The 15,287-nt window shown below is 45.7% G+C and overlaps 1 protein-coding gene and 1 long non-coding RNA gene across 4 annotated transcripts in view; one reads left to right on the forward strand and one right to left on the reverse strand.

The window, feature by feature from the left end:
• Positions 1-4,491: 4,491 nt before the first annotated feature.
• On the forward strand, positions 4,492-12,525 carry LOC119267374. Of its 3 annotated transcripts, XR_005132413.1 has the most exons (6): positions 4,492-4,649; positions 5,909-6,111; positions 6,628-6,886; positions 10,964-11,768; positions 11,856-11,954; positions 12,027-12,525. It is a non-coding gene; the product is annotated as an uncharacterized LOC119267374 (long non-coding RNA). The 3 variants fall into 3 exon arrangements; XR_005132411.1 differs by having other exon boundaries at positions 11,856-12,525; XR_005132412.1 differs by having other exon boundaries at positions 10,964-11,757; positions 11,856-12,525.
• Positions 12,526-12,661: 136 nt separating this feature from the next.
• Positions 12,662-15,287, reverse strand: part of LOC119267373 (cytochrome P450 734A6-like) — a 4,195-nt gene continuing 1,569 nt past the window's right edge. Inside the window, exons 2-5 of the mRNA XM_037548753.1 lie at positions 14,456-14,679; positions 14,090-14,337; positions 13,604-13,994; positions 12,662-13,488 (exon numbers count right to left, since the gene is read on the reverse strand). Coding sequence (XP_037404650.1) covers positions 13,033-13,488; positions 13,604-13,994; positions 14,090-14,337; positions 14,456-14,679 — 1,319 coding nt within the window. The 3' untranslated portion in view covers positions 12,662-13,032. The remainder of the gene's footprint in view (positions 13,489-13,603; positions 13,995-14,089; positions 14,338-14,455; positions 14,680-15,287) is intronic.

Genomic DNA, 15,287 nt, shown 5'->3' on the forward strand with positions numbered 1-15,287 from the left:
AAAAAAAACAAAAACCCCAGCCACAGAAATGCTGACGCGTGGATGCCTATTGGTCCCGGTTGGTACCACCAACCGGGACCAAAGGCCCTCCTGCCTGGGCTCAGCGACAGGCCACGTGGAGGCCCATCTGTCCCGGTTCTGGATTGAACCGGGACTAAAGGGTCAGGGCATTAGTACCGAACCTTTAGTCCCGGTTCATGAACCGGGACTAAAGGCCCTCATCAACCGGGACTGTAGGCCATTTTTCTACTAGTGGACGTGGTCGGGAAACGATGTTAACCCAATGGCAATGATTGGTAATTAATTAAGTAATGGCAATGGTGGGTAATTAAAGCGTAAAACGCGTTTAGTATGCTGGAGGGATGTAGACCATCAGATTGCAGGTTTTGATGGATAGGATGATTTGGTTCTCCGCCCTCTTTTTTTTTATAGTGGTATAGTAGATAGTAGATGTAAAAGCAGGGCCGCTGGCCGCATACTACTCTTTATCTTTCCTTATATTGCAAGATGTAATTTCAACAACTTTATATGCGCATCAAGAATAAGCCCCTTCCTATATAACATGAAGGCGTCGCCACGATCATGGCACGGCGCTTATCACAAGTTTCACAGCTGGGCTACAGCCCGGAGGGGGAGCAGATGGCATATCTGCAGGGGCACGACAACGGCAAGTAGGGTTCGTCCGACACACTCGCACAGGGGCAATGCTTCTGCTTCATGTTCGAGGCTTGTTTTTTAAGGTAATCGTGTTCGAGGCTCGTGGGACGGATACTGGGATCCTTTTCATTTTGCGCTGACCAGTCAACCCATTGAAGCCCATTAGGAGGGCTACACTAGCGGGCGCGTCTATCTATCGCAAGCAGCGACTCCTGTAGGGAGTTGGTACTCTACCACCCCAGTAATCCATTTTACTTTTGTTTATATTCAAACTAAAAATGCCAAATAGATACATTATGAAATAAATAAATTATTTAACTTCTTAAAAAGTGTTCATTGTACATTAGAAAGAATGTAAATGCAGTGTAAAAAAAATGTTCGCTCTACTTTGAAAAAAATGTGTGTACCATTGAAAACGAATGCCTGTGACATTACAAAAATGATCATGTGTTTAAAAAATATATGTCACATTTTAAAAAGAGTTTTATATGACGACAAGAAATGTTTGCGTAATTCAAAAAAACTTCATGTCGTTTAAAAAACGTATACTGCATTTTGCAAAATGTTCACGTGTTTCGAACAAAATGTTTGTGACATTTTAAAAAATATATTTATCAAGCATATGAAAATATTCAATTACTTGAAAAATTAAGTTTCGTATCATACAAAAATATGATTCATCGTGTATTTTAATAAAATCTAAACAACATTTGAAATTTTTGGTTAATAATGTATTTAAAAAATTTAAACGTATTTAATTTTTAAAATGTACAATTCATACGAAAAATTAGCGACATAAAAATATATTTGATTTTTTAATCATGTATTTTAAAAATGTTAAACATGTATAAATATATTCGTGCTGTATACCATGTGTGTGTGTGTGTGTTCAAAAAATGAAAAAATATAAAAATGAAGAATAAAAGTAAAAACAAATAAATAAACAAAAAAACCAAAAGAAAACCGAAGAAAAAACAAAGAAAAAAACATTCACTCGGTTACAGCGCTGGGGCGGCCTAATAGCCTCTGATCTATACAAATCACTATGAGCAACACAGCTCTCGCACGGTGGGCTATGTGACCCCAAATCGCATACAGCCCATGTTCCCTTGGATCATTTTAGTGGGCCAGCGCATATATGGACGCACGTCCCTCAGAAGCTCTCAATTCGTGAGTATTTTTTTCAACTTTGGGAGAATTTTTATGCAAAACACATGAATTTTTTGAATTCATTAATTTTTTAAATGCGTGAAATTTTTCCAAATTTATGATTTTTTTAAAAAAAAATGAATGTTTTTCAGATTCCTGAATTTTTTATAATTTTCTGAAGAAAATAATTTCTTTCCAAAATTCGTGAACTTTTTACAAGTTTGTGAACTGTTTTTCAAATCCGTGAACTTTTTCAAACTCAATAACTTTTTTGAAATTCGTGTATTTTTCAAATTCATGAACTTTTTCACATTCAAATTTGTGAATATTTTTCGAAATTTATGAACCTTTTTCAAATTTGTGAAATTTTTCAAACTCGTGAACCTTTTCCAATTTTAAAAATTCAGCGGTCAACACTTGTCAAACAGTCCACTGTAAAGAGTCGATTTTTTTTAGTCGTCAGAAAGTCAAACCATAAGCACACGTGAGCCACGATCGAGCTAGGAGCGAGCCGGTGTAGCGATCTAACAAGAAAGCTTAAGGCCTTATTTGGTGGAGGAGGTTTGGGGAGGTTTGGAGGGGAATGTCCTCGCGGGGTTCAAAATTCACAGAAATCCTTGTCAGCCCATTTGACACGTAGAAATTGAGCAGACCAATCCTCTTCGATCCCCACGAATCCCCCTCAATCCATGTGGTACAGAAAACCTCCCAAAACACCCATGGAATTGGACGCTTTGCTTTGATGCTGCTGTTGTAGGAGGTTTAACCAAATAGAGGGGTTTATGAGGGGGGGGGGGATTAGTGGGGAATTGAGGGGATTTGGGTGGAAGAGAGGGATTAACCAAATCCCCTCATATCCCCCTCCATTCCGGGGCTGCAAAATCTCCCCTGTCAAACGAGGCCTAATAGGCCGGACCAACAATGCATGCGTGAACTCGCATAGAAGGACTAGTTGACGAGCGCTCCGAAGTCGCAACGATTACTCGGGGGAGCTGAGGGTGCGCTCTCAGCCGCCGCCATGTGCCGCTTTTTGATCGCTCTCTCTAGATTTTTATTTTATTCTTTCACACGCGTTTTCTGTTTTTTAATTTTTTTTTTACTTTTTGGTTTTTCACCGGTCTTCCTTAGCTTTTGGAACAAAAACAATTTTAGAAAAAAAATTGCTCGAAAAACATGTTTTTTTCTCCCGCTAAAGGCACGATTTTGCTTCCGCGAGAGGCGCGGTCGTGCCTATCAGAAACGAAAAGAAACACATTCTATTTTTTTCTTCCGCAAGAGGCACGGTTGTGCTTTCGAGAGGCACGACTCTGTGCCTCTTGAAAATGAAAAAAATACATGTTTTCTGTTTTTTTTTCCTTTCGCGAGAGACACAGTTTTGCTTCCGCGGGAGGCACCACCGTGCCTTTCGAAAATGAAAAAAAACACGTTTTCTAATTTTTTCTTCTTCCGCGAGAAGTACGGTCTTGCTTCTGCGAGAGGCAAGGTTGTGCTTTTCGCAAGAGGCACGACCGTGCCTTTTTCGGGAAGGAAAAAAATCGTGCACCCGGTTCGTTTTTTTGTCAGATTTTTTTTGTGAAAAAAAGTTTATCAAAACCTATCGACTTGGGATCTAGTTTTGAAAATCTCGACGCGAGGAATTCAACCGTGAAAATGGTTTGATATTTGAACGCACGGTTTAAAAGATAAAAACATTTTGAATAAACGGATATACGAAAAAAAACTCTCATGTTGCGATAAGTAACGCACATGCAGCACGCCACTTATTACAACCTGAGAAAGTGGAAGTGATCTTTGCAAGGATTACTACTCAATTAGTGATTTCGGGAAGACTATACGGAGAAGTAATACGTCTCATCTATAGTAGTGCGGCGGCTTCTGGGCCGGTCCAATAGGATAGCTGCTCTTGATTTTTTTTCTTTGTTTTTTTATCAGTTTTCTCACAAGTTTACATTGGTTTTCTTAGGGTTTCTTTGGTTTTTTTTACGGTTTTCTTCTTGTCATATTCTAAATTAAAACCTGCCATGCTCAGAATTGTCATGCTGTCTGGAAAGAATTGTCATGCTACATCAAGTGGGAAAAGCTAAAAATTGCCATGTTCTAAAAGAACTAAAGTTGTCATCCCGAATGTGTTCGCTTAGATTGTCATCCCGAGCGAAACATTTTTATCGTTAGCTCGTAGCTCGCTCAGTGAGGGTACATGGGAGCAAACGCTTTAAAACTGATGCACAAGATCTGACGTGCTTTGGGGGCCTTTCGCTCGGATTGCTCAAAAATCTACATGAGATCTATAGCATTCAGGTAAAAACTAGATACTTCGCCTGAAATCATCTGCGCTGCCAATTTAAACATGTCCTTTCTGTTTACCAGGGTTTGTGACGACGGTACAAGTGTTTCTTAACACAAGTACTCCCTCCGTTCCGAATTACTTGTCATAAAAATGAATGTATCTAGATATATTTTAGTTGTAGATACATCCATTTCTATAACGAGTAATTTAAAACGGAGGGAGTACAAGTGTTTTCTTGTCCAAAGAAGAGGCCGTGACAGTTGGCACCGAACAAGCGGCGCCCGATACCCCGTCGAAACCGGCCGGGCCCGGCGGCACGCAGGTGTCCACCCTCGCACTGACCCAGCCTCCATTCATTCAAAAAAAAGAAAAAAACATGGCGAAAACAACACCACGGAGGCGGCCGCGGCCAGCGGCCACGCCACGAGACGACGACGGCGACGACGGCGACGCGAATGATTGGTAGGAGAGAGGGGCGTACGGCGGGGCGATCCGGGCAGGGCGGAAGGCGACAACGGGAAGTGGGCCGCGACAAGATCCATGATCCGAGGAGATGGTACTCGCCCCCTCCTCCCCGCCTGGATTTTTTGTTCCTTCCCCACTCCGTACTTGTCTCCACCCGCTTGGATCTTCCCGGATTCCCTCCGCATTATGTATGCACTGCGCGCTGGGGGCGGCGCGCGCCTACGCCCGATCGCCCTAGGGCTCCTCCCATCGATCGATCCCTTGTGCCCGCCGCTGCCGTAGGAGCCGAGATGCGCCGATCGAGGGTGAAAGGCGCGTTTTAGTTTTTGCGGAAATTAGGGCCGAATTCGTGCTGGATTGAACGAATGATTCGATTGCGTTGCATGCGGCGGTTGAGGAATGTGTACGGTAGGACCGTCGATTTGTGGTTTCCGATTTGAGAAATTCGTAGAACATTCAGCCCGATCTCGTTATTATTGTCGGGAAGCTCCCCTTATCCTCGAAGCTGCGGCCTCCTCCCTTTTAATTTAGTGAAAACATGCACCGGCAAGAGAGATCCGACTGATTATTCAAATTCGACGGTCCCGCGTTTGTTCCCTGCGAAGGATTATCAAATTGTAACATCAGGGGATATTTTAATCTGGGTTACATAAATAAACATGTCACCCTTGGATATGCCACACACATCTAAATCACTAAATGCCATTGGTTGAATATCAGTAACGAGGGCTGGATTCGGTGCTGACATTGCACAACTAAGGAAGAACTGTGTCTGTCAGATTGACCGAAATCAGGTGGGAAAAGATTAGGGAGTGTAGGGAATGCAAATGGTTTATAGGGAGTGGAAACCGGGGAGAAAGAACAGGAAGAGATGATTCTAACCTTTTACAATTGTTAAGCCTCAGGTGCTTAGTGATTAAACCACTCTGAAGTAGTTCATATAGATGACTTCATGGGCTGTGTATTACTAGTGGTTTACCAGTGTGATGCTGACCCTTTGTACTAACACCTGTCATGGTTAGTTTGCATCAGCTTATGAAACATTCCATAGCAGTTATGTAAGCAACTGAAAGAGTCCACTGTTAAGAGCAGTACATTGGTTTTCTTGGTAATTGGATCCAAAGGTACTATATTCTGATATTGGCAAAGTGAATATTTAAGTTATCTAGCAAATATAAACTTTTATTGAACTGAGAAAATGTTACCGACTCATTTTCAGATGGCACATTTCACCTGACATTGTCTCTGACTGTGTTGCATGCCTGCGTTAGGATGAATCTTGTGATAGTTGAAGTTGGTATAGCACTCGACCAGTTTCTGACTCTCTTGAATTTTATTTTGCAACTTCAGGAAAATACAGGGAGGTTAGAGAAAGATATTTTTACAGTGAGATGGCGTTGGCCAAAACTGGATGTCTGCAATGCTGCAGCCAAAGCCATGACATTGTCTATACAGTACATGTCAGCAAGTGGAACGCAGAACAGTTACTCTGAGAAGGTACCCAGATGGGTCATGAGAGCAGCTCAATGCCTGGTGTTGGCAGTCATGATGTGGTAAATATTCCTGCTTCTGCATTCAATATCTGTATACACTGATGGGCTAGTATGGGCCTGAATATGTTTTCATCAACTGTGCGTACAGTGATCATATTCATATGGACCTTTCCCTACCCCCACCTCTCTATCTCTCTCAGCTGCGCAGTTACTGCTCAAGAGACATTCATTGATAAATATCTTACTGTTCTTGTGTTTACCTGCTCGGACATCATTGCTGCAATTTATTAGTTATATTCCTGAGGCAGGCAGCATCGCAATTCATGAATTGGTATCAAAGATGTAACTACTTCATTTACTTCGTGTATGCCTGCACAGTTCTTTCTATTCAAATGTCTTGTTTGTTCCATTCAACTATTCACCAAAATGCCTGCAGAGAGTATAGTCTTGCTCATTTACTTTCTGTATATATCCGAACCATCCTCCCTCTTCAAATGGCCTGTTTGTTCCTCCTGTAAAAAAAGCATGCAGATAGCACAATCTAGTTCTTAGCTATTCTTATCCCTCCCTGTTCAGGTGAGATATAATTTCAAGACGACAATGCCCTTAGGTTGGTGGAACATCCATTATAAGGAGGATTCGAAATAAGTGGGGCAGTAATTTGTTTGATGATGCTTTTTATTTGGTCTGCCGTACCAGTCCACCAATCCCTGTTATACATTTGGGTATTATCAGAAGAGCACAGTCACGTGATGCACATGTGATGCCATGGATTCTTGGACGAATGGCATGATCATCGATTCATGGTGCCTGCTCTTGGCATCTGACACGACAGGTCAGAATCACGTATCCCCATGTTCGTATGTTTTCATGTAGTCTGTTGCATGCATTAATTTCTTAAATATAATTTTAGTTGCTTTCCTAACGATATACAAAACGATTTATGCTGGTTACAGCAAAACTATGACTATTTACCTAGAAATTGTATTCCATGATGATTTTTGAGCATCTATTCATGCCATTAAGAACTGAACCAGACATTTATGTATGCTGGACATGAGCTATGCTTAGAAACTTAGCAAATGGGCAATCTAAAACAAACCTAGCAAGCAAGCAGTAGAAAAGTACTGTGATGACTAGATCAATGAACCTGTAATGACAATGTCATGGTGTTGTAACAAATTCAGTATGTTAATTGTCACACGTTTTCAAATGTTAGCTTTGGGATGAGTTAGTTGAACAAGGAGACTGTTACTATTCATGCATAGATGATGATCATGCCAACAAGGGATCATGAGCACTATATCAATTGAACAGACATCTGCACGGTGGAGGAAAGATGTATAATGCCGATGGTTAGTTTTTCTCCTTTTTAAAAGAGGAGTATCCAGATCAGATATTTGTTCCTATATCTGCTCAATCCAGGCTGGACCAATCTAAGGACAAGAGCCAAGACCCACTAGAAATTTGGGCAATGAAAAACTTGTACTGGCCTTGCTTTGATCCTGGAACAGTGTATGCCAGTGGTTGGAGGCGTCGAGCTAACCTTTTCCGATAGCAAGAACATTGATTTCCATTTTTCCCATTACTAACAAGACGAGAGAGAAGATACTTCCTTGCTATGAGGCAGTGAAAGCTGGAAGGACTCCAATCATCAGGACACAGCTTGGCGCGCTGCTGCTGTCTACTACTCTCCGACATAATGGCATAATTCAAGGGTGCTAAGGGCCACAAGAGTTTGGTACGTAGTGCCCCAAGGCACTCAAACAAAACAAAAACCAAACGGTCTACGTGATGAGGGATTAGATTATCTGAAGGACCATAGATCTTAGGGGATTTACTGGGGGGTTGTAATGCCAGTAAAAACTAAGTAGATTTGGGTCTTCGAGGTCTCCCTCGGTAAGTCTATGAGCTGGAATCCATGGAAGAGTGTACACTCCAAGCATGTCGAGCTCATCATATCTTTAGATAGTTGAGGGAAGGTTTGGTTGGCGTGAGCTTGATTTGTTTTCTGTGGTGGTATCGGAATTAGGAGAGAGCTTGGGGTTAATACGGTGTTCCACACCCTGATCACAGCTGTGCAGTCGTTGGTCGGACGGCTGTCGGGCACGATACAGTTTGTTAACTGACGGGAAGCTTTTTGGCGGACCTGCTCTCGCATGTGATGCTAGACCCTCTTGATCCTGTCATTTGGCCTGTGCCGGAAGGTACGGCTGTAGAGAACTTTTATGTATTCTTTGTCGCTTGTTTGATGCTCTTTCCCTCCCAATTTGAGTCTATTTGATGGTAGAATAATATTTCCATGGGGTACAATGGTGAACCATTACATTAGTTTTCTTCCATTGCCTAGCACGTGCTCCGTAATATTCCCATACCGGTTCAGTTTAACTTGAGGCCTTGCTGCTTCTTTTGGTTGTTATTATTTTCTGGATTTACAACCTTTTCATCTTTTTAATTTCCACTTGCCCTGATCAGTTTTCTGCTGGATAGCTACAGCCTGTAGGTGCCGCAGGAAAATGACAACAGCACCTTAAGTTAACGCAGCTAGCGCTTAATGAGGTCTACTCACATCTCGTAAAGAATCAAACGTGCTGTACTGTCTTCTAATCTTATAAAACGGTTGTTTTCTTCTTAAAACTGATAAATAAGTTGAACTTACAAAATATATGCTACAAAACTTCCAAAGCTAATGTCAGAAATTTCTAGGCAGCAATCTACTACCTCTGTCCGGAATTAACTGTCACTGAAATGAGTGTTCACCCATTTCAGCTACAGTTAATTCCGGACGGAGGGAATATTTTCTAATGGGAGTATATTTTGGAGTTAAACTCGAGAATTGCTCCTCGTTTGCACTTTGTATTGATTGTTGAAATTTAAAGTATTTCTGTGTTGGTGAATTGACATGCACATCTGATCCAGTGCTAGCTCATATAATGTATGTTGTTTCACATTAGGCAAGTACATAACGATCTTTATAATAGATGTGTGGCCGGTGCTGCACCGGGTGGATGGACAAGAGATACTCCATTATTGCCCGAGAACCAACTGTTTCACATGAATATTTTGTACGGTCTCCATTTATATTTAGGTTGGTCTGACTTAAAAAGGCAAAGAGATGCCATTTTAGTACTAATGGGGGAACTCAGAGATATGTTCTCTCTCGTGGTCATTTGGGTCAGGTTACATTTTATTGCATAATACAAATGCCATATTTAATTATGTGCATAGACAAAAATGCACTTTATGCGCATAGATTTTAAAAAATATGTAGATTTCCATAGATATTTTCCTGCTTAGGACAAAACTTAAATCCTTGAGTCATTTTGGGATCAGCTCGTATGAGAATGTCATATGAGAATGCCACCTGCTTTCATCATATGGAGGGCACTGTATTTTAGCTACTTGGCTTTAGCTGGCAATCTCAATATAGTATAAGCTAGCTACAGTTGAGTTAACCTAGATTAATGATCCTGTGATCTCCTTTTGAGACTGAAGATTTTTTTTGGAAAGCTCACCAAGAGTGAATGATCATTTTTGAATCTTTTAGATTGATTGGTGCATGGAAAGAAAGGTTCCGGAAGATGCATTTGGTTGACTGGCAGCAGAGAGGAGAAGATTACTGGTGAGATGTGCATTGCCCCTAGGAGGGGAGCAGGTTTGCACAAATTAACAAACTAAAAAGACTAGTGATAGAGGACAAGAACGATTCCTTGGTATCAAGACATCCATCTATCCCATCCCGCCTTCTTCACGGACCTCACCCCTTATGTTTCTGCTCAAAATAATCATTTTCGCACTCATATGATCCTGCAGCATGCATTCAGTTATCCTAGAGTTCAAACCCTGTTGCCCTGATCATTTGCTATTGCAAAGTCCCTATCTTTATATGCTTCAGTCACATGAATGATGAGTTCGAAAAAGAAAGGTAGCCTGCTATGATCATTGCATGCAGAAATCTAATCTTGTGTGCTGCTACATACTTTTGCAGCATGTGGCGATTATGCACCAAATAGAAACACATTTACAAGTGCCACTGCGGTCCCATTTCAGTTCGATGTTTTGAACCATGCTGCACAACGGCCCTAGCCCTCCTAGTGAGGCTAAACATGCCTTCCTCCCGGAAACTTGTCATAAACTGTTCAATAGTTTACGTGCCGCGCCTTTTTAGGATGCCATTGTGATGGTAAAGGTGTTTCTAGCCCCCCGGATTTTGATAATAAAGTGCGCTTCGCATGCCGGCTAGAGATTAGTGGAGAACCCTATGACCAATTCTGTGTTAACTGTTAAGCGATAGTTAACCCTAAACCTACTCTTATGAAGATTTAACAGTGTTGAAGCCACTATGTGTTTGTTTAATCATAAAGGTAATTATGCGGTGCGTTGGGGTCACATGCTCTTTTGGCATGCCCAATTGCCTCATTTGTTTTAGGGCACATTGTTAGCATAGGGAGGAAGTGCCATCTCACTACGATTAATTAAGGGCAAGGAAGGATGCTCTCTGGCACATGCCTTCCCTTATGGGGACCAGAAACACATGGGAGCTACATAACTAGAGCCCCCCCTCAAGAGGAACAAGGCTGTGGCCCCCTTCGGAGATCTCTAAGATTAGAGCTTTCTTGCCCATAACATCACCATATTCCCCTTCCCTGGTCCAATTTCCATAGTAAATTACAGGTGCACGACACTAAAGCGACGGTTGAAAGTTGTAGCATGTTAACTGTCAATTATGTTTTCTGCCGTCAGGCAGCTGTATTTTCTACTCGACACTAAAGCGATGGTTGAAAGTTGTAGCATGTTAACTGTCAATTATAATAATGAACTGAAAATAAATGCTCGTGTTAAAAGCACTACTAGTAAAGTTAGCAAGAGGTGAATCGTCTCCGAGATTGATTTCCCCATTTGTGATTTTCAGCATTTCTTGGAAGGAAAAGCGAGTGTTTCCCAAATGACGCTAAGGCCTTAAAAGGAAGATGACAAACAAACATCTGCGGGGGGAAATGTGCAGCTGAGGGGTTGGATGTTGTGCAGGCATGAGTTTTTTCCTTTTGCCCAATCGAGCTTGGCTTTGGGAAGAAGAGAAAGGCGTTTGATGGAGGCAGGTCCGTCCGTCCGTCCGTCCCTCAGGTGGGGAGAAGAGCCTGTGCTCCACCTGGCCAGTGAAGTGGTGGCTGGCTGCCCTGTCAATGCCTTTGCCTTTTTTCACAAAAGAGGTAAAAAGGAGCTGTGCACTTGAAACTTTGATGCTGGCAAGCCTACACGTACCGGGCATTATGGGAGTACCTCCTGTCTGTGGAGCTTGTGAGATGATGCAGCAGCAGCAGCAGCAACAGCAACAGTCAATTTGGGTATAAGTAAATCCTGCTGTGCAATGCAATGCACACTGAGCAGTGGGTGCCCCTTTTTCTTTTTCTGCAGATCAATGATTGGGAGTTTTGAGGCATATGGTAGGTACTTTATGGTTTCTTTTACCCCTTAGGCGGCCGCTGTAGGGCACTAGCTGAGCTTGTGCCCCAGATTGTTTGCAACACAACACAGTTAAGCAGCATGAGTCCAGGAACTGGGATTTGAGAGTGAGCAATATACTACTATGTAGAATTCTGCTGCGGCTGCAAGGCAAAAACATTCCCTGTGCACAAGGACAAGTGTGCCTGTATCATCATATTGGAAGCATGCGTTTGTTTATTAATAATCTCGCCATGGAAACCGGTAAGCAGCAGGTGAGCAGGTTTCTTGTGCTCCATGAAATGAATCTGGTCTGAGCTGTAGTGATCCAGATCCAAAACTAAATTTGAATCATTTTGCAGATCCCAAGAGCCTCGCCTTGGCTGTCCCAAGTACTCCCCCCACAAGCACAAGCACTGGAGTCCAATCCACTCCAGCAGCGGCAGCGGCAAGCAGGGCAGGTGGCCATCTCATCTCATCTCATCCCACCCCATTTCCATGCACCCTCTTGTGTGATGCAAACAATGTTGCAGCCAGCGCAGTCTGACAGAGGAGATGAACAGTTCGCAGGCCCCTCCACCAGGTCCGGTGCGGCAGGCAGCGCCTTTATCGGCCGCTACAGTCCTGGTCCTCGGTCGGCCCGCGATCGCCCGCCCGCCCTTGCCAGTGGTGAGTGACAGCTTGCCCCGGCGCCGTACGGTACATGTCCATGTGTGCTGCGTTGTTTACAGAGGAGGTGTTAGCAATGGAGCTGCTGATGATGCAGCGACGCTGAGCAGAGCAGAGCAGGCGCACACCACCATTGCTATGCCTATGTTATGATCAAATCTATCTTCTACCCTTCGTCTATCTGCTGCTTGATGCTGCTGCTGCTGCTGCTATCTTGGCTGCCGTGCTTGCTCCAACTGTGGCACACCATTTGTTCCCTTGGCAAGGCACTCTTAAATGGCCCGCACCCAGCGGTGCCCATCTCTTCCTTTAATGGCTTCTACTCTGCATCGCGGGAGAAGGACCACAAGAATGACAGAGAAAGCAATCAGAGCGGCACTGTGGCGCCACAATCTTTGCATCATGCATGCATCTCTCATACCTGCCTTTCCTCTCGTACTCTTTTTGCCTCTCCGTTTATCCCCTCGCCCTTGCCAAAGAACAAAAGGAACATGACATGTGTACAATTTGCAATCTTCCATCCATACACACCAAACCCCATCCATCCACCGAGGAAGAAACCATCATCAACCCGAAAAAGACAGAAAAACTTGGGAGACACCAGCTCAAGCTCAAGCCTTCTACACTGTTACTACCTCTCTACTAATCTCTAAGCTGCTGGCAGGCATTATATGTTAGTGCAGTACAGTACAGGGGGGTGGTTCTTGTAGTCATTCTCTTGGTGGCAGCAGAGCTTTGCTCCAGTGATCTCTGCCCTGGATATGACAAAGCAAAGCAGCACACACCATGAGCAGCACATGGTCATTTCGGCCTGTCATTCTGCCAGTCACAATTCGCACTGACAATGTTGTTAGTGAATTCATCATCTTTTCACAGGCGATGATCTGGCATCTGGGATGATGGGCGGGATCGGAAGATCACGGGCGCGCCGTACTGCGGGTGGAGGAGCATCAGGACCGTCGGCGCGTGGACGTACTTGGGCGACAGCCGGAACTCGAACCGCTGGAGGATGATGGCCACCGTGAGCTTGGCCTCCAGGAGCGCCAGGTTCTGGCCGATGCACATCCGCGCGCCCAGCCCGAAGGGTATGAAGGCCGTCGGGTGCTTGGCCGCCCGCGCCACGCCGTCCGCGAACCGCGCCGGGTTGAACTGGGTCGCGTCCGGCCCCCACAGCCGCGCGTCGTGGTGCACGGCCATGATGGGGATCAGCAGCTCTGTGTCGCGCGGGATGTGATAGCCGCCGAGCACCACGTCGGACTTGGCCCGCCGCACCGTCGCCACCGCCGGAGGGTACAGCCGCAGCGTCTCGTTCAGGATCATGCCGAGCTGTCAGGGGAATCGGCAGCACGCGGTCAGGTCACGCACTACTTTCTGGGAGGAGGCTGGTTTGAAATGATGGTGGAAATGTGCGTGTCAGGGTGCCAGGGAACACGTTGCTTACAGTCTTGAGCTTGGCGAGCTGCTCGCGGCAGGGGATGTCGTGCGCGCCGCAGACTTCGAGGACCTCATGCCGGGCACGCTCCTGCCACTCCGGGTGCATGGCGAGCACCACGGTGGTCCATGTCAGGAGGTTGGACGTCGTCTGCTTGCCGGCGAAGAAGAACGTCTTGCACTCCTCCACGATGTCGTTCACGGTGATGGGGCTGACCGGCTGCCCTCTCCTGCCGCCGTTGCTGCTGGCGTTGATCATGAGGCCGAGGAGGTCCTTGGCGCACCCTTGGAGCCTCTCGTCGTCGGTAGCCTCCTGCCGCCGGCCGATGAGCGTCACCAGGTTCTTCCTGATCTCCTTGTCCAGTTTCCACGAGCTCGTGTTCTTCTTGGTCGGCAAGAACCTGGATGCGTAAGCACACACAAGTTATGTTACTATGCATTACTTAAAAATCAGTGAGCACTCTGTTAAGCACAGTAATTATGGTTAATCAAGTACCTGTATCCAGGGATGAAGACCTTGCGGAATGCCTCGGAGGCGAAGGCCATGAGCTGCGTCTGCAGCTTGAAGACTGCCTTGCCGTCCTCGTAGCTCCGGCCGAAGGCCGTGCGCGTGATGGCGTCCTCTGTCACGATCTGGAACCACTCGGACACGTCGATCTCGACCTCGCCGGACGCGGGGTCGGCCATGGTGACCCACTTCTCCGCCATGTCCACCACCGTCTTCCCGATGAACGGCAGCAGCATCTGCGGCGTCGCCATGCACGTCAGCACCAACCACAACCCGATCGCATCACCGCCATAATGCCAAAGGAGGCAAGGGCAGCAGAGCCAATTTGGTAAAGGAGGGGACCGAGCGACCGACCTTGAGGTTCTCCATGTGGAAGGTGGGCGCGAGCACCCTGCGGTGGTGCGCCCACTTCTCGCCGCGCAGGCTGACGAGCCCCTCCCCCTCGAGCTGCCGCACCATGGGGTGCGACTCGTAGCGGTCGAAGTGCTCGGCGCGCGAGAGGAGGATCTCCCGGATGAGGTCGGGGTCGGCGACGGCGAGCCGCGGCGTCGGGCCGAACCATATGAGGAACGTGGAGCCTGTGAGCAGCAGCAGCAAAATTAAGTGGCCGTGAGCGACAAGCAGGCAAGCAAACAAGGGGATCAATGATTGACGAGGGAGGCCATGTTCCGCCACATCAGCATCCACCAGACCAGGCAGCGCAGCGGGAGAAGACGCTGGCATGGCATGGCATGACACGACATGGGCACAAAAATACAGACATAAATACATACAGCAAGGTTACTGGTACCGCTAATTAAGCTGCAAAAATGCCAATGCGGCATGAACGCACAAGGCACCAGGACAAGACGCTGGCATGGCATGGCATGGCATGGCATGGGTACATACATGTTAGTAGAAAAACGCAGGCACAAATACATACATACAGCAAGGTGGCAATCAGTTTCTACGACGACTAAGCTGCAAAACTGTGACCCAAGCAAGATGAGTTATAGTCTGAAGAACGACTAGTACTACTATAAGCAAGCAGAGGATGGAGCAGTGGCAGGTGGTGGAAGAACTGGTGAGGGACTGCGACGGGGTGGCACAGCAGTGGATGTGGATGTGGATGGCGTTGCGCAAGGCCATGCGGGAGTAAATGGGAATGGCGACGGATGGGCCGACGGACGGTGGCCGGCCGTCCGGG

The sequence above is a fragment of the Triticum dicoccoides genome, chromosome 3A (genome assembly GCF_002162155.2).
Source record: "Triticum dicoccoides isolate Atlit2015 ecotype Zavitan chromosome 3A, WEW_v2.0, whole genome shotgun sequence".
NCBI lineage: Eukaryota > Viridiplantae > Streptophyta > Magnoliopsida > Poales > Poaceae > Triticum > Triticum dicoccoides.